This window comes from Lepidochelys kempii, chromosome 8 (genome assembly GCF_965140265.1).
Source record: "Lepidochelys kempii isolate rLepKem1 chromosome 8, rLepKem1.hap2, whole genome shotgun sequence".
NCBI lineage: Eukaryota > Metazoa > Chordata > Testudines > Cheloniidae > Lepidochelys > Lepidochelys kempii.
This window is the reverse complement of record NC_133263.1, coordinates 46,557,556-46,581,438: the sequence shown is the minus strand read 5'-3', so window position 1 is coordinate 46,581,438 and position 23,883 is coordinate 46,557,556. Positions and strand designations below refer to the sequence as shown.

General features: G+C 44.7%; 1 protein-coding gene across 1 annotated transcript; it reads left to right on the top strand.

Annotated features, from left to right (window-relative positions):
• The first annotated feature begins 2,468 nt into the window (after nucleotides 1-2,468).
• Nucleotides 2,469-22,521, top strand: LOC140916539 (dimethylaniline monooxygenase [N-oxide-forming] 2-like). Its single transcript, XM_073358193.1, has 8 exons — nucleotides 2,469-2,600; nucleotides 8,150-8,338; nucleotides 12,953-13,115; nucleotides 14,963-15,105; nucleotides 15,880-16,079; nucleotides 17,509-17,864; nucleotides 20,013-20,085; nucleotides 22,173-22,521. The coding sequence occupies exons 1-8, from the start codon at nucleotides 2,469-2,471 to the stop codon at nucleotides 22,519-22,521; spliced, it is 1,605 nt and encodes a 534-aa protein (XP_073214294.1).
• Nucleotides 22,522-23,883: the final 1,362 nt, after the last annotated feature.

The following is a 23,883-nucleotide window of genomic DNA, read 5'->3' as shown; positions in this document are numbered from 1 at the left end:
CAGAGCTTGGGTGTAGACAATGGATTGTGTGGTGTGGTCTGGGTGAAAGCTGGAGGCATGTAGGTAGGAATAGCGGTCAGTAGGTTTCCGGTATAGGGTGGTGTTTATGTGACCATCGTTTATTAGCACTGTAGTGTCCAGGAAGTGGATCTCTTGTGTGGACTGGACCAGGCTGAGGTTGATGGTGGGATGGAAATTGTTGAAATCATGGTGGAATTCCTCAAGGGCTTCTTTTCCATGGGTCCAGATGATGAAAATGTCATCAATATAGTGCAAGTAGAGTAGGGACGTTAGGGAACGAGAGCTGAGGAAGCATTGTTCTAAGTCAGCCATAAAAATGTTGGCATACTGTGGGGCCATGCGGGTACCCATAGCAGTGCCACTGATTTGAAGGTATACATTGTCACCAAATGTAAAATAGTTATGGGTAAGGACAAAGTCACAAAGTTCAGCCACCAAGGTTAGCCATGACATTATCGGGGATAGTGTTCTTGACGGCTTGTAGTCCATCTTTGTATGGAATGTTGGTGTAGCGGGCTTCTACATCCATAGTGGCCAGGATGGTGTTATCTGGAAGATCACCGATGGATTGTAGTTTCCTCAGGAAGTCACTGGTGTCTCGAAGGTAGCTGGGAGTGCTGGTTGCGTAGGGCCTGAGGAGGGAGTCTACATAGCCAGACAATCCTGCTGTCAGGGTGCCAATGCCTGAGATGATGGGGTGCCCAGGATTTCCAGATTTATGGATCTTGGGTAGTAGATAGAATATCCCAGGTCGGGGTTCCAGGGGTGTGTCTGTGCGGATTTGATCTTGTGCTTTTTCAGGGAGTTTCTTGAGCAAATGCTGTAGTTTCTTTTGGTAACTCTTAGTGGGATCAGAGGGTAATGGCTTGTAGAAAGTGGTGCTGGAGAGCTGCCGAGCAGCCTCTTGTTCATATTCCGACCTATTCATGATGACGACAGCACCTCCTTTGTCAGCCTTTTTGATTATGATGTCAGAGTTGTTTCTGAGGCTGTGGATGGCATTGTGTTCTGCACGGCTGAGGTTATGGGGCAAGTGATGCTGCTTTTCCACAATTTCAGCCCGTGCACGTCGGCGGAAGCACTCTATGTAGAAGTCCAGTCTGCTGTCTCGACCTTCAGGAGGAGTCCACCTAGAATCCTTCTTTTTGTAGTGTTGGTAAGGAGGTCTCTGTGGATTAGTATGTTGTTCAGAGGTGTGTTGGAAATATTCCTTGAGTCGGAGATGTCAAAAATAGGATTCTAGGTCACCACAGAACTGTATCATGTTCGTGGGGGTGGAGGGGCAGAAGGAGAGGCCCCGAGATAGGACAGCTGCTTCTGCTGGGCTAAGAGTATAGTTGGATAGGTTAACAATATTGCTGGGTGGGTTGAGGGAACCATTGCTGTGGCCCCTTGTAGCATGTAGTAGTTTAGAAAGTTTAGTGTCCTTTTTCTTTTGTAGAGAAGCAAAGTGTGTGTTGTAAATGGCTTGTCTAGTTTTAGTAAAGTCCAGCCACAAGGAAGTTTGTGTGGAAGGTTGTTTTTTTATGAGAGTATCCATTTTTGAGAGCTCATTCTTTATCTTTCCCTGTTTGCTGTAGAGGATGTTGATCAGGTGGTTCCGCAGTTTCTTTGAGAGCGTGTGGCACAAGCTGTCAGCATAGTCTGTGTGGTATGTAGATTGTGATGGATTTTTTACCTTCAGTCCTTTGGGTATGGTGTCCATCTGTTTGCATTTGGAAAGGAAGATGATGTCTGTCTGTATTTGTACAAGTTTTTTCATGCAGTTGATAGATTTCCACTCCATACGGCTAAATGCAGTGCCTTGCATAATGACAGGTTTCAGAGTAACAGCCGTGTTAGTCTGTATTCGCAAAAAGAAAAGGAGTACTTGTGGCACCTTAGAGACTAACCAATTTATTTGAGCATAAGCTTTCGTGAGCTACAGCTCACTTCATCAGATGCATACTGTGGAAAGTATAGAAGATCTTTTTATACACACAAAGCATGAAAAAATGGGTGTTTACCACTACAAAAGATTTTCTCCCCCCCCCCCACACACACACACACAAACCCACTCTCCTGTTGGTAATAGCTTATCTAAAGTGATCACTCTCCTTACAATGTGTATGATAATTAAGTTGGGCCATTTCCAGCACAAATCCAGGTTTTCTCCCCCTGCCCCCACACAAACCCACTCTCCTGTTGGTAATAGCTTATCTAAAGTGATCACTCTCCTTTACAATGTGTATGATAATCTAGGTGGGCCATTTCCAGCACAAATCCAGGGTTTAACAAGAATGTGTAAGGAACACTCAAGACTTCATTCTGTCCTCCTCCCACAGAGCAGACTCCAGGACTCACTGACTTGAATTCCTAAACCATTCTGCTGAAGCCACAAGGACCCCGTTCCCTGGGGATTCCTTGCATTGACCAGACTTCGTGATCCTCCCAGACACCAGCATACCATGGCCAAGAGGGTTGCTGTGATCGGCTCTGGCGTGAGCGGACTGACCTCCATCAAGTGCTGCCTGGATGAGGGGCTGCAGCCCACCTGCTTCGAGAGAAGCGATGACATCGGGGGGCTCTGGAGGTTCAGAGTAAGTGTGGGGTTCGTTGCCTGTGGCCGTTTTTGTAAATTGGACCCTCCTCTGTTCTGCATTTCCTAAAAGGGCTAAGATCCCCTCTCCTGTCAGGCACAGAGCGAAGCAAAGATGGGAAACAGTGGGTGGAAAAATCCTGAAGGGAGGGGTGAGGAGTAGCTTAGTAGCACATTCCTTCTGGTATCTGGGAGTTAACAGAAGCTGCTCCATGCCCATGTCACTGGGACATGTCGTATGATCAGTGGAACTAGAGAAAGCCAGTCACACTTCAGGAGGAACCAAGTTCAGTGTGACATCAGGAATGCAAGCCAGGTCCAGGCTGCTTGCATATACCCCCTGGAGCCTCAGTATTTACCCCTGGCCTCAGCATGCATAATACAGATCTCTTTCCTAGGACTCTGCCTGCCTACCCTGACCCTTACCGCTAATGGCACAGGGCAGGGCTGCACAACTGTGATGGGGCGTGGTCATGGTTACAGTCATGTTATAGGTAGGGTTGCCAGTTTTGGTTGGACGTATGCCTGGAGGATAATCTGGGACAATCCTGGATGCTGGCAGCCGTAGTTACATGGCATGTGTTCTATGACATACCACTGGGAAAATCACTAGACTTCAAGGCTCTTTAACTCCTTCTCTGTGCTGCCCCCTGCCCAGCTCCATTCTCTTCCTTTGTGACGGGGCAACTGATCGCAGCCTGGCTCCTGAACTTGCCCCTGGAGCCTGGAAAGTGACTAGCAGAGGGATTTTGTGACAAGCATGTCTCCTCCTTTTTGCTACTTTTTGCTGCTTATGTCAGGCTTGAACGTCTGGGGGCAATGGGCTGTTATTTATAAAGGTGGTTTGGTTTTGTTTGATTTTACTGTATAAATATTAGGTAGGACAAGTCTGCTCTCCCCTGGTTTTGCAGAAGGACTCACAGGGGGTGGGGAAAGTTTAATTATGTTCATTTGCAGGGGATGTACATTGTGTAACCCTTCTGCCCATCAGAGTTGGCAGCAACAAGGGCCGGGTTCAATATCTAGGGGATCCGTTCCAATAACACAATGCAAACCGGCTCGAGCCCCCACCCAGTGACCTGGGACAAATATATACCACCCCCGCTGGGCGCCTCCAAGAGGCAATACTTCCCCTCTCGCAAGCACTTAGTCTGAGTGTAGCAAAAAGTCTTTTAATAACAGAGAGAAACAATGTGGCATTATGTTGGGGAAACACCACCAACAGGATTCATAACACAACTCATGAGCAAAAAACCCACCCCAAGCAAATTGGGGCATGCCCTTTCCCTTTTGTTCTTGAGTCCAGCAACCCCAAATCACCCAAAGTCCCAAAAGTCCAATGACCCAAAAGTCTCTGTCCCTGGTCAGGGCAGCCCCAGAGTTCAAAAGTTTATCTACAGAGCTTTACCTCCTAACCTGGGTGGAGATGGAGGTAAGAAGCACCTTACATGATCTGATGCTGACCGCCCTACAGCTCCATAGGCCTTCGCTCCGCTCTGCCAGCCACCCCACAAACTGCTTCACTCAGCTCCACTCTGCAGCCCACACGCAGCTCCCACCGTCCTATGAACTGCTCCACCAGCCTGTCCACAAGGCACTCCAGCCGTCCCACAAACTGCTCCACAATATATCTTCAGGCTCCCCCACTACTTAACACACCGCTTAGTGATTTCAGCTCTTAGTCAGTTCAGCTCTTTGGTGAATTCAGCTTGTAGCAGGGGAGCCGCAGTGCTGGTGCACTATTAGCCCAAAGTGAGCTCAGCAGCCTGTAACTAGACTTCTAATGAATTAGCTCTGATATTCCACAGTGGAGAGAGGAGGAAGTGCAATTAGCATGTAAAGCCCTCATGCCACCAAGTATTAATACTTGTCCCCAACCTCTCTCCATTCACAGAGTTTTGGAACCCATGACCCTTGCCTAGTGAGTGCTACTTAGTTGATGGTGAGTCCCTCCATCATAACAAAAGGCCAGGTACAGTTCCAAGCACAGTTCCCATAATCAGGGTAATAACAATTTATTCTTCCTGCCCCAATAACAGAGACACTGGGGATCCCACAGCAGCCAAAGTGACCATTTGGGCCGCTATGGCCTCATTCTAGGCAGGGTGAGTGTGCCTATGCAAATGAGATCAGCCCCTGAAGTTCTTTTCCACAACTTGCCACACCTCACCACCAGATGTCAGGGTGGAGCTCATCCTGACACTGCTTACAATTGTAAGCTCTAATGGAAAGAGATTTTCAATCTTTAACAAAGACATCCTTCCTTCCAAGTGTCCAGTAAACACTGGAGATAAATAGGTGTTAGCCAAAACAAACAAAGTGAAGATTTAAACACTCTGACTAAATGAACTTTTAGTCCATTTTCCTCTCTGTTGCCCAGGTTTTCCTCTCTTGCCTATTAGTGTTGTAATGTTAGTAGCTTTCCAATTGCCAGGAATCTTTCAGACTAGACAAGAGTGTAAAAAAACCCAGCGGAGCAAAACTTTCCCCCTCCCCCCCCAATCAAACCCTTTTCACTCTCATTCATTTTTCATAAAGCAACAAATGAAGGACCCAAGGTCAATATTTCTTCCTTTTTGGTCTTAGCTCTTGCATTTCCCCACATTTTGTGTGTTCACATATGTTAAATGTAGCAGTGCATGATACAGATTTTACATTTAATCACACAATTCTAAAAGTAAATTTACTGGCTCATGCTGTATTTCCCTGAGATCAAGATGACATTGTGTTAAATTCAGACCTGGGGTAAGCAGGTGTATCTCCATGGCATTTCAACCGAGTTCAACAACTCTAAATGTGGCATCTTAAATTTTGTCTGAGAGTTCATTTATTTCCCTCTGTCCTTTAAACATAAACATATTACTGATGGCTGTTTTTATGTTCACTTCCACAGCTGTCTGAATAACTGTTTATCTCCCCTCCCTGCCCCCCCATGAGTTAATTGTGCGAATGTGGTTTGTTTACCCCCTAGTGAAACCTTTGTGGGGGGGAAAGATTGAGAGAACAGTATGTAATCAAGGCAACCTGCAAAAACAAAAAAAGATATGTGCCATTTTTCTGTGTCTTTATGATGTCTAAAGAAAACCTAAAAGTTTGGGCAAGATGGTAAGTTTTCTTGTTTGGCTTGTGTTTTACTTTACATTGTGCGTCTGCCTAGCAACAAGGAAAAATGCCAGGAGCAGATAGCCAAGAGACGACGATTATCCTCATTGAGGGCCTCTACATCTAAATTTGAGTCAAGCCAAAAGTAAAAGATGTAAATGATTAAGAAAGTAAACCTTTTATGGTGAAAAATATATATATATACATCTCCCAGTGGGTATGGTGACCAGTGTGACACAGGCTTTCAGTAGAGACCTTACATGACACTCTATGGCAGGGGTCCCTAAACTATGGGGTGCTAAGGGTGTGGAGGAACATTCGGGGGCACAGTGGGGCCCAGACCAGCTGCCAGAGACGGGCTGGGGAGGAAGCATCACCCGACCTCTGGCTCCCAGCCCGGCCACAGTTCCATACCCAGTCAGCCCCGACCATGGTCCAGTCATAGCTCCGCTCCCAGTCCCTCTGCCAGCCTCAGCCTCTGACTGACTGCAGCCCAGCCAGGGCTCCGCTCCTGGCCCCTGCCCTAGCCCAGCCCCCAGCTGGCCCTCTGCCCCCCCCCGGCCATGGCCCCTGGCTCCTGGCCACAGCTCCAGCCCCAGCGTTGGCCCCCCTTACCTCTGTCTGTGCACCCCCTCAGGAGCCGTGGCCCTGCTCCTGGCCCTGGCTCCCAACCATGGCTCTGGGGTGGAGGGCAGCACACAGCGTGACAAGTTTGGGGATCCCTATAACCCTTTCACACCCTTGAGCCGTCTGCCAGTTGGCACAAAGAGGAACCTGGGTTGGAGTCCCCCCTCTTTCCAACCCAAAGAAGATTTATTTTTTTTGCCATGTCAAGTAAGCAGAGTGATCCAGCTGCAATGTATCTGGACTTGCTGGTAGGGTTGCCAATCCTCCAGGATTGTCCTGGAGTCTCCAGAAATTAAACATTAATTTTAATTAAAGATTAATATGTCATGTGATGAAACCTCCAGGAATATGTCCAACCAAAACTGGAAACCCTATGGCTGCTGGAATTCAATAACCTGTTAATTCTCAGCTGGGTCTCAGTGACTGTGTATAAACAAATGGGATCTGTGTTGGGCAATATTTAAATAATCACCCGCCAAGAAAAAATTGCCCCAGCACTGGTGGTGGCTAGAAGCCACACTGCAAGCACTGTACATACACAGCAATTCCTCTAGCACCCCAGCAAGAAGAGACAAAATCATGCCAAATGTGTGTTTGTAAGTGTAGAGTTTAATTTTATACTTCATAGAAAGGATCAAATGCAGCCTTGATGGAAATTCTAGAGAGATTCTTACCAAAATACCTTCATTACCAAAATACCTGAGCACCTTCCAGTCATGCGTTAAGTGACATGACTAAGCTCTGTCACATATGGTTTGTTCTTTCTCTCACTCTCTCCCAAAGGAGAGAATTGCGCACGCTGTGGAGTGTTTTGATGGGTTTTTTTTTAATATAAATTATATGTACACCACGCTGTGTTTGACAGGAGGTCTCTACCATGTAATGTCAGGGACGAAATGTTGCCCTAGAAGAATTTAGACAGCAATGAGACAGACCTCATTAGACAGCAACCGGGAATGGTATATTGCAGTTTATACTGCCATTCCCCCAGTTAAAAATGTAGCTGAATTATGGTGCCAGTGTAAATAGTCTATGGACACTAGGGCAAGCATGCAATTCTGTGCTGAAGCAATTAATACTTTTTCTGTATGTCTGCCGAAGGAGGAAGAAGCCCTTAGGACACAAATGAGTCTTGCAGAAATCTTGCAACATGGGAGAGGACTGTAAATGATTGTAGATAGCCATGAAATAGTGACCTGTTCAAACTTCAGTAACACCATGAACCAAGCATTCAAAGACTACTGACAAGTCATAAGAGTTGCTCCAACAGCAGCCATTCATGTGTACCATTGTTTATTATTTGTATCACAGCATCATCTAGATGCCCCAACAAGGTCCCATTGTGTTAGTACTGTACATACACCAAATGAGACATCCTCAAAGAACTTAACAATCTCAATAGACAAAGCACAGGAAAAAGGCAGTGGCATTATCCCCATTTTACAGATGGGAAACAGAGGTCCAGAGAGATCCTCAAAGGCATTTAGGCTCCTAACTTCCATTGGATCTGGGCCTAAGTGACTTCCACAAGGTGTCATAGTGCTTCTGCAGTTCACGTCTCCTGAGTTTCAGCCCAGACTCTTAACTACAAGACCATCCTCACAAAGGAGAACATCTGCTACAAAGAAAAACTTGTGGCAAGAAAGATCACTTTGGCTCTTCATTGGGAAGCTTAAACAGAAGCGAGAGCCCACACAATGCATTCAGCCATCACAAACCTTCAGACTCAATGAGCGTCACACAGCAACATGGAAAACTCTGCGGATTTGCACTATCTAGTAACATTTTAAAATACACCTTTGTTTGTCTGATGTTTTCTAGGAAAAGGTAGAGGAAGGCAGAGCCAGTATCTACCAATCCGTATTCACCAATTCCTCCAAGGAGATGTCGTGCTTCAGTGACTTTCCAATGCCTGAACACTTTCCAAACTTCCTGCACAACACCAGATTCCTGGAATATTTGAAACTGTACGCAAATCGCTTTGATCTTCTGAAATACATCAGGTTCAAGGTATGTCCTATTAAAAGAGGGTCCTGCTACTTTTTTATTTCCTATACACAAAAGCCAGTCCCCTACTTATAGGCTATATAACTTGTCTTTTGGGTTAAGGAAAACAACAGAATAAGAAAGAACAAAAGTAAAGTCTGCATGAGATAGAGCACAACTTCAGAACGGCTAGTTACATAACATAACCTACCAATTCTGCATGTGTGTTTAGAACTACAACTGTATGCAGTGTTGTTATAGCCATGTTGGTCCCAGGATATATGCAAAATAAGGTGGGAGAGGTAATATTTTTAGTGGACCAACTTCTGCAGGTGAGAGAGACATGGTTTTGAGCTTACACTGAAAAAGAGCTCTGCATAAGCTCAAAAGCTTGCGTGTCTCACCAACAGAAGTTGGTCCAATAAACCATATTACCTCCAGCACCTTATGTCTCTAGAACTATAGCTGACCTGGCTTCTGGGGAACAGATTGCTTTCTGATAATACTCTTCTTCAGGTTAACTCTCTGCTGGGTGGAGGACCTGGGGAAGGCTTGCAGAGCCCAATATTATGGAAGAGAGATGAGACTGTCACACGGTGACTGAAAAGGGACAATGCGGCCACAGGGGAAAGGGCAGCAGGGGCATGGATTAGATGCTGAGCAGATTCAGATTCAACAGGGTAGATGATCGATCAAAATTCTGACCAAGCCCCCGATAGTGAGAGGGGACACTTACAGGATTCTGGCCTTTTTCTCGTGGATTCAGTCCCAACCCCTATTTCTACCCCAGCATGTCAGGACAAGGAACAGTGTGAAGAGATCAGGCTAGTGGATAGGATAAAAAGACCAAAGCATCATTTTTCTTTGCGTTTCTTAAATTGCTTTAAACTAGGTGTTTCCAACTCATTCTCTTACAAGGGCCAAATTGCACAATTAATTGGGGTCTGTGATGCTCTCCAGGAGCACCCAGGGCTGTGAGGCACCTTGCTACCGCCCACCCTTCTCATGAGCAAGCCCCAACTGTACCAGCACTGGCATCAGCTCCCCAGCTCCATAGGCAACACAAGCAATGCCCTCTAGGTCTGTGCTCTCCTCCCCACAGGTTAGTGATAGGTGTACTCCAACTTCCGAGCATCTATCTGGAGTGTCCAGCCCCTGGTCTGCTGCAGGCTCACAGAATTCACCACTGTGCTGCTCCCAAAGAAGCAGTGTAGCCCAGTTTACCAATCCCACCTCAGATCACCGCTCTCCCTCACACCCAGCACTTAGACAGGCTCATAGGGAAATCAAGTGTAAGTTTAGCTTAATGCAGTTGAGCTCCCTCAAAGTTTTTGCAGTGTTTTCCAGCCAGGTGGGCTGTGACGCTCCTTTCATAAGATAACACGCTGATAGTTCATCTCCTCAATGAAAGAGCCCAGGGCGTCTCTCTGCAATACACTTCCAATCCATTGTCTTTACTAGTAAATAGGATGCCCACCACACATTGGGTGTGAGGGGTTTTTGGGTGGGGGGTTGGGGGTTTTGGTTCAGATACATAACTCCTTAAATATCATCCATCCATACATCTTATACTTAGGACTGTTAAGCGATTAAACAAATTAATTGCATGATTAAACAATAATAGAATACTATTTATATAAATATTTTGGCTGTTTTCCACATTTTCAAATATATTGATTTTGATTACAACACAGAATACAAAGTGTACAGTGCTCACTTTATAATTATTATAAATATTTGCACTGTAAAAAACAAAAGAAATAGTATTTTTCAATTCACCTAATACAAGTAGTGCAATCTCTTTGTCATGAAAGTTGAACTTAGAAATGTAGAATTATGTACAAAAAGTAACTGCATTAAAAAAATAAAACAATGTAAAACTTTAGAGACTACAAGTCCGCTCAGTCCTACTTCTTGTTCAGCCAATCACTCAGACAAACAAGTTTGTTCACATTCGCAGGAGATAATACTGCCTGCTTCTTGTTTACAATGTCACCTGAAAGTGAGAACAGGCATTCTCATGTCTCTGCTGTAGCTGGCATTTCAAGATATTTATGTGCCAGATGCACGAAAGATTCATATGTCCCTTCATGCTTCGACCACCATTCCAGGGAACATGCGTCCATGCTGATGATGAGTTCTGCTCGATAACGATCCAAAGCAGTGCAGACCGACGCATGTTCATTTTCATCATCTGAGTCAGATGCCACCAGCAGAAGGTTGATTGTCTTTTTTGGTGGTTCAGGTTCTGTAGTTTCCACATTGGAGTGCTGCTTTTTTAAGACATCTGAAAGCGTGCTCCACACCCTATCCTGATCAGATTTTGGAAGACACTTCAGATTCTTAAACCTTGGGTTGAGTGCTGTAGCTATCTTTAGAAATCTCACATTGGTACTTTCTTTGCGTTTTGTCAAATCTGCAGTGAAAGTGTTTTTAAAACAAACAACATGTGCTGGGTCCTCACCCAAGACTGCTATAACAGAATATATGGCAGAACGTGGGTAAAACAGACATACAATTCTTCCCCAAGGAGTTCAGTCACAAATTTAATTAACACATTATTTTTTTAATGAGCATCATCAGCATAGAAGCATGCCCTCTGGAATGGTGGCCAAAGCATGAAGGGACATAGGAATGTTTAGCATATCTGGCACGTAAATACCTTGCAACGACGGCTACAAAATGCCATGCAAACATCTGTTCTCACTTTCAGGTGACATTGTAAATAAGAAGCGGGCAGCATCATCTCCTGTAAATGTAAAGAAACTTGTTTCTCTTAGCAATTGGCTGAACAAGTGGGACTGAGTGGACTTGTAGGTGCAAAAGTTTTACGTTGTTTTGTTTTTGAGTCTGTTATGTAGCAGAAAAAAATCTACATTTGTAAGCTGTGCTTTCACAATAAAGAGATTGCACTATGGTACTTGTATGAGGTGAAAATTGAAAAATACTATTTCTTCAAGCATTTTGCAATAAAAATAATATAAAGTGAGCACTGTACACTTTGTATTCTGTGTTGTAATTGAAATCAATATATTTGAAAATGTAGAAAAACATCCAAAATATTTAGTACATTTTAATTGTTATTCTACTGTTTAACAGTGTGATTAAAACTGCAATTAATCACGATTAAAAAAAATTAATTGTGATTTTAAAAATTAGTTAATAGCGTGAGTTAACTGTGATTAATCAACAGCCCTGCTCATAATGACTCTGACCAGTGTGTTACTGACTGTTGGTAAAGACAGTAGCTCACGAAAGCTTATGCTCAAATAAATTTGTTAGTCTCTAAGGTGCCACAAGTCCTCCTTTTCTTTTTGTGGATACAGACTAACACGGCTGTTACTCTGAAACTTGGTAAAGACAGCATATACCACCACCCTTTAGTGAATACTTATGCACATATCTGACTAAGGGGATCCCTGTAAAACCCTGTGCAACCAATGCCCTCTGCCTCAAGAAGTCACAAGATCCATAGGTGGGGTCTACAGAACTGGGACCCATGTTCTATGATCACTCCAGAATGGATCTCTCAGTGATGAGAATGTAATCCTTTGGCAAATTTGCACATCATCCCTTGGGCCTCATAGAGCAACCTAACATTTACGCCAATGTGTCCATATATTTTGCTTCACATTTGGGGGTATTCCAGTTAAGATTTCTGTGGCCTGATATTCAAAGCGCTGAGCACCCATAGCTCCAAGTCATTTGGAAACATGAGTGCTCAGCACCTGGAAAATCCAGCCCTGGCTGCTGACACGCCCAAAATTAAAGGGCAGTTTGAAAAATGTTTCCGTGAGTTTGGTTACTGTCGCATTCACCATCACGGAGTGGGGATAAATGATGCATGGTACTTCTAACACTAGGATTATTTCTGAACTTTGTTTTTGTGTTTGAACATGCAGTTGGCCATTTTGCATGCAGAGGTGTAGTAATTGTGTGTGCAAACAAGATGCACAGTTGCAACCTAAGCTATCTGAAAACTTTCCCCTTTCAGCTTTCGTCTGCACCAGGCTTGTAGCCAGAAGTTTTCATGGTTGCTACCAGCAGTTCAACTCTACTAGTGGTAGCAACATTTTTACCATTCTGTCACCCAGATCTGCTCTGGGCAATGCTAGGCAACAGGTAATAAAAGCCAGCAGCAACAGGAACCTGATCAGCCTAGCATTGCCATCATTGCTACCACCAGTGGAGTGGGAACAAGGGGGGGAAAACTTTGGGCATGAAACCCTAGTGTAGACACAGCCAAAATGTCACCATAAGGCATAGGAGTTAATGCACAGTTAAGGTGAACTGGACCAATTCACTCATCTCTGAGCTGTTTCAGGCTTCAGCAGTACTATGTTCCCTTCACGGCTGGAAGGTTATGTTTGCAGCAGTAAGGGCTACAATCTTCCTTGTCGGTTAAATGAAAGCTAGCATTCTGGAAAGTCTGGATCTGTCAAGCAGGCTGGATTAAATATACCCATTTCTGGTCTGTAAACTACGTAGTTAACTTCCTGCTTTAAGTCAAACCTGAATGTGGAGCCCAGTTCAATCCTAGCTTCTGAGCTCCTCTGAGTATATGAGTCACAATAGATCACCTCTAACACATGGTGCTGCGGCCAAAGCACCGATGTCTTTTCTCGGGTTTACTTTCAGACCACAGTCACCAGTGTAAGAAAATGCCCGGATTTCTCTACCACTGGCCAGTGGATTGTTGTCACTGAGAGTGATGGGAAGCAAGAATCCACCATGTTTGATGCCGTTATGGTGTGCATGGGTCACCATATAGAATCCTTTATCCCGGTGCAGTCTTTTCCTGGTAAGAGCTGTGTTTGCAAAGCCCTCCTACAGGATGTATTTGGCGTCCAGGTTAACAAGGTGCAAAACCAGGAACAGCTAGGGACAATTGTTTGTATTCCTGTATCGATATGAGAGCCTATGGCTCGCTGCATGACCAGTTTAATGATTCCTCCAGATCTGATTATTCCTTCCTGTCTCTCTTGAGGCTTTAGTCCCTTAGAAGCATTACAGTTATTGGATTATCCAAATCATTACTTCAGCAAGCAGATGGGCCTGGATCCCATATCCTCTGAAGCCAATGGATAGGTTTCCATTCACTTCAATGTGTGCTATATAGGGCCCAGCTGTTTGCTTTCCTGATACGAGACTAATTTAAAGGAAGAGCATTGCGAAATTCTGTACATTCACCAAATACCTGGCCATGAACAATGCAGGGTTCAAATCAGGAAGCTGTTATCTGTTTGATTCTGTTGTCTCTCCTATATTGGTGTGTATTTTATATATATAATAGCACCTCCACTGCCATATTCTTCTTTTCTCTGCTAGCTTTCTTATTCCTTCTCTTCTTTTTGCCCTGAATAATCTCAGTCACAATGTTTAAATTCTCACCCTCTCCAATATTTTCAGCTCTTCCAGTAAAAGTAAAGTTTGGGGTCAGTTGGTTTTGGACAAAGGTTGGTTCAGTTTCTACTTTAGTGGAATGGTTTTTCCTGGTACTGAAGCAAAATTGTTGGCACGATCAAAGTTTGGCACAAACACACATCAGAAGGCAGCTAGGCCTTTGAGTGGATTGACCAAACATACCAGGCACACTCAAGTATTTGCTCCGTTCTTAACATTTGGCACAGGCCAGCTGGCATCCCCACCCAATTGCAGGCAATGATTGCAGGCAAAGGGCTCAAACCTCTACAGCAATGAGTGTATACTCGTTGCAGCTCAGGAGTGGGGGGCCACCTTTCCAGTCCCCCAGTTCTGTACCAGATTAGGAACATAGCCCCTGGGATAACTTAAAGCATCTTCAGAGTTGCCATGTTATGCCACCTGCACCCAGTGCTCTGCCCTGCCCCGGCACATCCCTCCCACACCTCCAAAGAACAGTGTGCAGCGGGGGAGATCTCCAGCCTTTTCGATCAACATTCATCCTGTTCACTGCATGAGCAGTATACAGCAGGTGGAAGAGGGCCCGAGGGTTACACCCAATGTGTCCACAAATCAAAGGCACTGCTCTCCTCTGAAACTTCTCATTTTTCTTTCTAGTAAAGCATACCTAGACGTCTTCTCATGCCAAACACCCTACATCTCAATGTCTCTAAACTCTGGGAGGGAGAGGAAGGGTTGAAATACAAACTTGGATCTGCAAAAAAAAAAAAGGAGTACTTGTGGCACCTTAGAGACTAACAAAATTTATTTGAGCATAAGGTTTTGTGAGCTACAGCTCACTTCATCAGATGCATCTATGCTCAAATAAATTTGTTAGTCACTAAGGTGCCACAAGTACTCCTTTTCTTTTTGCAGATACAGACTAACACGGCTGCTACTCTGAAACTTGGATCTGAATTTTATCTTCATAACAGGCCGAACCAATTGACATCCCCACAAAACCTGCAGCCAAATGCCCCAGAATTTTAAGATGCTCTAAGTCTGTTGCTGAGGGTATGTCTACACTGCAATCAGGAGGTGTGATTGCAGCATGTGTAGCCCAGCTAGATCAAAGCTAGATTGAGTAACACTAGCGGTGAAGCCATGGCAGTACAAGCAGGTTAGCCCTGCCCACCCAGGACCCTGGAACAATCACATACCCTGAGCGTTAGCAGTTTAAAATCCATCTCTGCACTGAGATTCCAATCCTTCCTTCTCTCCTCGTAGGTATCGAAAAGTTCAAGGGCCAATATTTCCACAGCCGGGAGTACAAGAGCCCGGAAGGATTTCAGGGGAAGACGGTTGTGGTGATTGGAATGGGGAACTCTGCATCGGATATTGCTGTGGACCTCTGTCAGATAGCCAAACGGGTAGTGTCACTTAGCCTGCTACCCTTGTGATTTGGGGTGAGGGCGGTAGAAGGCATCCATATACTGCATCCATAACATATACTGATGTGGCATGTAAGTAAATTACACGCCACGTCAGTATACTGTGGCCCAGAGACTTATTAAGAATAGCGATCACCTAGAATATGCAGCATCCCAGGCATTAAAGCCCAAATCTTTGCTTCTCTAGAGTAGGAAAAAGGCCTCTAACGATTGGTTGCTATTATTTTGATTGTTTATTCTATGCATTTCAGTAGGGCCTAGTGGCCCCAACTGCAATCACAGTTCCATTGGGCTAGGCCCAGTACATACACACAGCAAAAGGTCCTGCACTCAGGCCAGCCAACAATTTAAAAAGACAAGATGGACAAAGGGTGGGAGAAAAGAAGTGGTGTTATCCCCATTGTACAGGTGGGAAACTGAGGCATGGAGAAGTTAAGCAATTTCCCAGGGTCACAAAGGGAGGCTGGAGCCAAATCCAGCTCTCCTGAGTTAGAAAAGATCACCTTTCCTTTGAGACTGGTACATCTAGTATCAGCCTCCACTATGAAAAGCAATCTGAAGTGAGTGTTTTTTTCCCAGCCCCCTGACTCTGTTCTGAGACATTGTTCTCTATTGTTTTGACCTTGGTAGCCTCAAGCAGGAGAAGATGTTCAATGTCTGGAGATAAAACTAGGCTGAGATTTGCAATGCAAACAATGCACATGCTGCAGAAGACTGTCACTGCTTAAAGTGGAATTCTGTATTGCCTTGTAGGTGTTCATCAGCACCAGAGGAGGCTCATGGGTAATGAGCCGGGTCTACGATGACGGCTACCCTTGGGACACTGTATTTCACACCCGATTTAGCAATCTGATCAGAAGTATCCTGCCTTGGCCACTTTTGAAACTGGTGTATGAACAGAAGATGAACCAATGGTTTAACCATGAAAACTATGGCTTGGTGCCTCAGAACAGGTATGCACTTTTAACGTGCAGCTGATCTATGGGTAGCTGGAGAGGAAAAGCAATCTGAATCATGTAATTATTATGAGGCCATACTCTGTCCTCACTCATGCTTCACTTACTCCTTACTCAGGCTAAACTCTTACTGAATATAGGACTGGCAGGACTAGATCAGACCTGAGGGCTCTCTACCTCAGTCTGTCTCTGACACTGGCCAGGGCCATATGCTTCAGGAGAACGTGCAAGAAATTCAGTAGTGGGCAATTATGGACAATCATGGGCAAGTTTCTTCCTAACCACAATCATTTAGTGGTCAGATTATGCCCTGAAGCATGAGGGTATACATTTTTGGATGTTCTCATTATCCACAAACACGTGTAATTCTTTTTTAATCCTGCAGTAGACCAAACTAACCCTCCAATCTTAACCCCCCAAAACACTGGGATTGTTTGAAATCTGGATTCAGATGTGAAGGGTTGGACCCATCTCTGCTTAAAATGCCAGGAAAAGGTCCAAGATCAAAACATGTACATTCTCCAGGAAAATAAATCTCTGGGGAGGAGGGAGAGGAGTTGGGGCTGGTGGAGGGGAGTGGGTCCTTGGCAGTGCTCAACTCTGTCCTAAAACTATATGGAAAATGCTCTTGGGAACCCAAGTCCTGCCAGGAAAGAGCAAATATTTATTTAGATTTTATAAAACAGTTGATTCAAGTCTTTCAATGAGGGCAAGAATTAGATACTCAAAGGAGAAGAGTCCAATGGCTTAGATATGTGGAACTAATCTCCTTAGGCCTCGCTTTCTGACCTGCAGCACCTGTTAACTTATTTCAGTCGGAGCTGTGGGTGCTCAGCACCCCTGGAAATCAGGCTGAGGATACATCAAATTTGAGTCCTTAGGCCTCGCTTTCTGACCTGCAGCACCTGTTAACTTATTTCAGTCGGAGCTGTGGGTGCTCAGCACCCCTGGAAATCAGGCTGAGGATACATCAAATTTGTGGACGCTTGAAACTTTTGACCTTAACTTCCAAGTATATCACCATGGCTGCGCTGAAAGAACTGGCCCCAAAGTGTGGAACCTGGAATGACTGTATGATTCAGTGACACTCTATTACTACAGACCCTGCTGACCTATGAAAATAGGGATAACAGGGTGTAAAATGGGTATTACTAACATGCTATTTCTACCCTACGCCTCTTGTCCGTAGTCCTATCGATATGCATTTTGTCAGCTCATTCCAATCCTTCAGTCTTACTCTTCTTCATGGTATGCCTGATAGAGTGAAATTAATAACAGCTTCACTGCAGCTGACTAGCTGTGGGATCTTTGGCACTCAGTCCTCGCAGCCCCCAGGTTATTTAGGGGAGCTAGGATGTAAGGACTTTGCGCACTGTTTGCATGGCCTCAACAAACCAGATGCCTCTACCATCTTGTGTCCTTCCAGAGCCCTGATGAAAGAGCCAGTGTTCAATGATGACCTTCCAAGCCGCATCCTCTGTGGCAGTGTGATGGTGAAGCCCATTGTGAAGGAGTTCACCGAAACCGCTGCCATCTTTGAAGATGGGACTATGGAGGAGAACGTGGATGTTGTCATCTTTGCCACTGGCTACAGCTTCTCGTTCCCCTTCCTGGAGCAGTCAGTCGTCAAAGTGGAGAACAACGAGGCTCCGCTGTACAAACAAGTCTTCCCCACTACTCTGGAGAAGCCAACGCTGGCCGTCATTGGCCTCATACAGCCGCTTGGGCCCATCATGCCTAATGCAGAGCTGCAGGCACGCTGGGCCACAAGAGTCTTTAAAGGTAAGTGGATGGGCATGTTGTGATCCACGCATAATAACTGCCAACGTGCCAACCGTGTGACCAGATTTAACCTTAAGTGGGCACAACTGCCATTGAAATCAGTACTAGTGCCCTTCGCATCAGGGTTCAATTTGGCTTATTGTCCCTGCTGCAAGGTGTTTACATGCTTGGTTTAGATAAGAATGATACATGGGAATACAGGACAGGGAGAAAATGGCAAAGGACACCAGTGCAGGTTCTCAATTCAAAAGTTTCACATTTGTTGACTCCCACTCATGGGACTGACTCTTTAATATCCCTCCTTAGCATGCTCCGTCTGCACAGACCACTTCTGATATTTTTTTTAAACAGTGAGGGTAATTAACTGCTCTAATCTAGCTCAACCACAAGTTATGGGCTGGATACAGGAATAACAGAAATTCCCTGGCCTGTGTGATGCAGGAGGTCTAACAACATGATCACAATGGTCCCATCAGCCTTAACATGTATTAATCTCTAATGTAGCTTACTGCCAGAGATCTGAAAGCAGGGAACTGTGGTGTTGGTATTCTTATCCACAAGTGTCACTGCAGCCAATAAGAATCAGTAAAAGAGATCAGAGAATATCAATGGGATATGATCATTATAATAAATATGTAAAATTAGGGACCAGGGGAGAAAGCAAGAGCTGTGAGCTGCAACTGGTTTGACCCTGAGTTGCTTCTGCCACAGAAATACAGCTGAAAGCATATTTACCTGGAAAGGGAACAAGGCTCCGCTTCTTACAGAGCAGTCTTCTGAAGCAGCTGTTTAGTGTCCACTGCTTTCATCACTGATTTCTTACTTAGAATCATAGAATATCAGGGTTGGAAGAGAGACCTCAGGAGGTCATCTAGTCCAACCCCCTGTTCAAAGCAGGACCAACCCCAACTATCTCTTACTTCTCTGATAATCTCGCAAAGCAGTTGGGCTGTCAGAAAGAACAAAAGGTAAACTAAAGCACTCGTCTCCTGAAGTGCACAGGTCAATCTCCGACTCCTATTCATAACAGACAGGCATTCCCACATTAGGTTGAATCTTTCTAAATGTAAGTTTCACTTAAGAATGAACAGCTTTGATATTTTTCTAGGCAGCAGTTTCATCTAATGGTTTATCAAATAGTTAAAGGACAGAAGTCGAACCCAGGAGTCCTGGGTTCTATTTCCAGCTCTGGCACTGAGTTACTACCATAGGATTTTGGCCAAGTGACCATTTATCCAGCTGTAAAATTTGTATAATATTCAGACATTTTTTCCCTTCTTGAAATAAATATCAAGACTTAGTCACCTCTTGGGTCAAAACTTATCTTAAGGAACAACAAATCTTGAAAATAACCAAAAGAAAAGTCAATACATGTAATTGTTGCTCTGGGTGCATGTAACAATCTTTCAGACAGCTACACTAGAATTCTCTCTCATTGTGCAGCTCTCTGTAAACTTGCAAGGGCTTCTCTGTACCGCGTCATGAGCATTGATGGTGCTACAGAAACAAAAGCTGCTGGCAGAGCACCGTAATTTAGGAATTATCCTTTTAAACTAACGTTGTAAAGGAAAGGTGGAATTAGAGGAGCAGAAAAAGCTTTTCTTCCCCTTCTGAGAGTTTAAACCAAACTCCTCACTGAGGAGATCAACTAGAAAAATGCACTGTCTTGCCACATGATTGATTTCAGCCCGCCATAAATTAGGATTTGCTAGTTATAAGTAACAATATCTCCCTGTCTAACAGGAGTGCTCTGCTGTAAGGTTTAATGAGTATTTGTGAAAGCACTGAGGCCCACATCTGCCAAGGTATTCCACAAAGTCAGTGGAAGTTAGGAGCCTAAGTAACTTGGAGGATGGGCCGCAGAGACCCAAGGCTGAATTGGAGCCAGGTGTCATAAGGACAGATTAAATGAATTTGTCTTGCCACAGTCCCCATGGCAAAACTAGAGCAGCAGGATGGAGAATTCAGTCCCCTTTGCGGCAGAGGCCTCGGGGAAGCAACACTTTTAAGCATTTGTAGTGGAATGTGCAAACTACTTGATGTAACAGACCAGGGCAGGAAGCTTCCCAAATCCAGCTCTGAACTTCAAAGCTTGGGTCCCTCTGTAATTCTTGTAACTTATAAGTAACAGCCACTTTAATTTTCTAGGGCTGACTGAGCTGCCCTCCAAGAGCACTATGATGACTGACATTGTCAAGAGGAAAGAGAAGAGGATCAAATGGTATGAAACACCACCTAATTAATATAACTATTCTCCACTCATCATGGGAGCAGTTTATACTTATGGAGGAAATTGTATTTCTCCTTCCTCTCATGCTCCTTCTCAGAAAATACAGTCCAAAGTCTTCTAGAAGCTTTCACTGGCATTCATGTCTTCATGTGTTTAAAATATACTCCATCTGCTCAATGACTAGCTCGCTGGCAGATATTACAAATGCCTTGAGTATTTGGGTTCCCCTCATTTCTTTTCTGGCTGCCAGACCTGTGTGTGTATTCCCTCCAGACTGAATACTTTAACCACACTTGCACAATTCCACTGCCCGCAGGAAAAAGGATTATGGAACCATGTCAACCACATATATCAGTGTAGTCTCTTGATTATTCCTAGTAGCCAGTGATGAACATCACCCCAAACTAGCCAAGGATGCCTTCTGCTATTTTGTGGCAACGATATGCAATTCTCATGCTTGCGCTGAAAGGAAAACAGGACACCTTTCAGACCACTTTCCAGAACTCTGCTGCCACTGTCTTTAGATCCAGCCTCCCTGTGGTGTGTCTGCCATCTCCCTTTTCACTCCTGTGTAAGAATGGCAGTGGGTTTTATCCTCCTTCAGATTGGTGGGTGTTGGATATTATATTCATCAGCCTTAAACCACATGCCCTTTTGGTCCATTACAAATCCTCATCAGAGAGCCTATACGAATTTCCCCAAGGGTCTTTCACATAGTTTATTTTGTTGATCAGAGAAAGACCTCTTTTGAAGGCAGCTACAGTAGAACTTGGCCAGGCTCACTAGCTTCCTTATCCCACAAAAATGTGAAGCTTATACCACATGCTGGTCCTCTGGAAATGTTAATCTGTGTGCCTAATACTTGAAGTGCCAAGAGTTAAGGGCTCAGCAGGTTGCAGAAATTGGAGTTGGGAGTTTCTCTGTAGCATCCATTGCTGTCATATCCAAGCTCTGAATGCATAGCAATAATTCTTTGCATAAAGTTCTGCTCATTCCAGCCCATGAAATATTTCACAGGGTGTCTTTTGAATTGAAAAGTTTTCCATTTTTCTAATGTTAACCTGAAATCACTGGTAGTCACCTGTGGGCTGTAATACTGTGGTCTAATTTTGGTTGTTGGGTGGTGTTGGTGCCCTGAGATGTACAGGAGGTCAGACTAGCAGATTGGTGGTCCCATCTTGCCTTTGATGACATACTATAGAGTTTCGGGGCGTGTAGGAAGATGGTCTGAGTAGAACAGCTCTTTTCCATCTCTGACTACGAAGCTGTGATCCTTAGGGTTTGCTAGCAAAAATGTGAACACATTTGTACACACCACTTCAGTCAGAGCAGCACTATTGCACATGCCAAATGACCTGTTAGATGTAGGTGGTTTGTGTGCACACACTTCTGAAAATCTGTCCCTGTAGGCCCATACTGGGGACTCAACTGCAGCTGAAAGGGATTAAGATTGTCTAAGGTATGAGAAATGCACTAGGTAGGATGATATTATTTGTAATGCAAACATGCCGGCTTCTTCAGAAATAGTACGTAACCTGCTGACACCAACGTTCGGTAAATGTGCCTTGTTCTCTGAAAATTGGGGTCTACAGTTTTTTCGCATGGAGGTAACTACAATTCAGCCAGTTTTCGGGTATGTCTGCATTGCAATGTGGAGATGGGATTGCAGCACGTGTAGACATACCAGAGGTAGCTCTGATCTTGATTAAGAATAGCAATGTAATCATGGCAGCTTGAATGTGTACCTAGAGTCATGAGCTGGGGGGCTGACCCGAGCAGCTGCCCATGCTGCCACAGCTTCACTCGAGCTAGCTTTTCTCTAACTGGATGCTACATCAGAGAGCTGCGCTACCCAAAAGTCTCTCTGGGGTGCTTCTTGTGGCTCTGAATTCCATTATTTCTCAATCTTCCCATATCTTGTCCACTTCCCTGTCTTTCTCCCTTCTTAGCAATAGGTTAGCGTGGTATTTGCCAGTTCTCTACATGACATCCCTTTAGAACTGTATAAATCGGGAGTATCAGGTTCAATGTACATGGATCACTGAATAGTTCTGACAGTTTCTTTGCTCTCTCCTAAGGTTTGGTACCAGCCGCAGCCAGACGTTGCAAACCGATCACATTGAATATCTGGATGAGCTCGCCGAAGGCTCGGATGCGAGACCCAGAATCCTTCCGCTGCTCCTGAAGGATCCCAAGCTGGCCCTGACTATTTACTTTGGCCCCTGCAGCCCCTTCCAGTTCCGCTTGACCGGCCCGGGGAAGTGGGATGGAGCCAGAAATGCCATCCTGACCCAAAGGGCACGGATCATCAAACCCACAAGAACGCGCGTGTTGCGCGACTCTTCAAACCACTCCCTGCTTTCATATTTGCTTAAAATCTTTGGTCTCCTTGCTCTCTTCGCTGCAATTTTTGTTAGTTTCCATTAGTCCTGAGCTCTCAGCAATGTGATGTGATGCTCTGCCCACTATAGAAGGCTTTCCCTTAAAAATAACAACCTCCTTGCCATATACCAGTCCATGGGTCTGATCCAGAGAAGTGCTGAGCATCTGCAGCTGCTGACTGGTGCTAGCGAACATTGTGGGTGCTCATCATCACTTTTTAAAATCAGCCCATTTGATTGGAGCTCTCTAGCAAAGCTATGGGTTGAGATTTTTCAAAGCAGGCTATATAGGAGGTCAGACTAGATGGTTGGGTGGTCCCTTCTGGGCCTAAACTCTGCTCACGCAGCTCCCATTTCAATTAACACAAGGTTGTGTTCCTAAATCCCTTAGGCAGCTTCACTTTGATCTCTTGATTTGGGCTCTGTTTAAATGCTGAGGGCGTGTCTATACACAAAAGTTGTACCCCTTTGACTGTACTGATATCATTATAACAGTACAACCCTCAGTGCTGACACAACTTTCGTGGAATAAGGCACCTTTTATGCCACTGTTGCTGCTTCCTATGTATGGGAAGGGGAATAATCTATACTGTTATAACTGCCTCCACACTGGCGGTTGTACTGGTATAACTATTTTAGTAAATAGTTCCTCCCTTACCCAACATAGTTATACTGGTACAAAAGCTGGGAGTAGACTAGGCCTTAGCGTGAGAGACTGTTTCTGTTACCCCAAACCTCCGCATTTCATGTTTGAAAGCAAGATCTGGAATGACAGTAGGGGCAGAAACACAGACCAGGTTTTGCAAGCCAGCAATTACAGACCAGTCCCTATCAATATCTGTACAGACCAGGCCCTCTCAATATCTGTAAGTGTGCTGTGTCCTTCTCCCTGCAATGCAAGAAAGTGAGGCCTACCCTCTAAATTTTCTAATTATACATTTAGTTTGAACCTAAAGTTGGACCTGAAGTGGAGCCTCAATCAACCCCAGCCAACTTCAATCAACCCAGTCAAGAAATCTCAGTCCAGCCCAGTACTGAAAGAGGCTGGGTGGAGTTTTCAGAAGCACTCAGCATTGGCCTAACTCTCTTCCCACCGAAGAGAAGGATAAAACTCCCTTCTTGCACAAGCTGACTTCTCAAAGGCCTCTCAATCCAGGGCTGACGTCTTGGGATTTCAGAGACCCAACTGAAGTTCACCTTCCACTTTAACCCCCATTAGCTTTGTCTGTCATAAAACACCTCATTGACCAACATACCGGGCCACCTCCATCACTGCAGCTCTCCAATACTTAGACAAAAAAATTGTGGGAATTACACGGTAGCAAAGCTGCCAAATGTATGGTGGGTAGGATAACTCTTGTAATCTATTCTGGCGCTTCCATGATTCATGCGCAATGTTGCCAGCTAC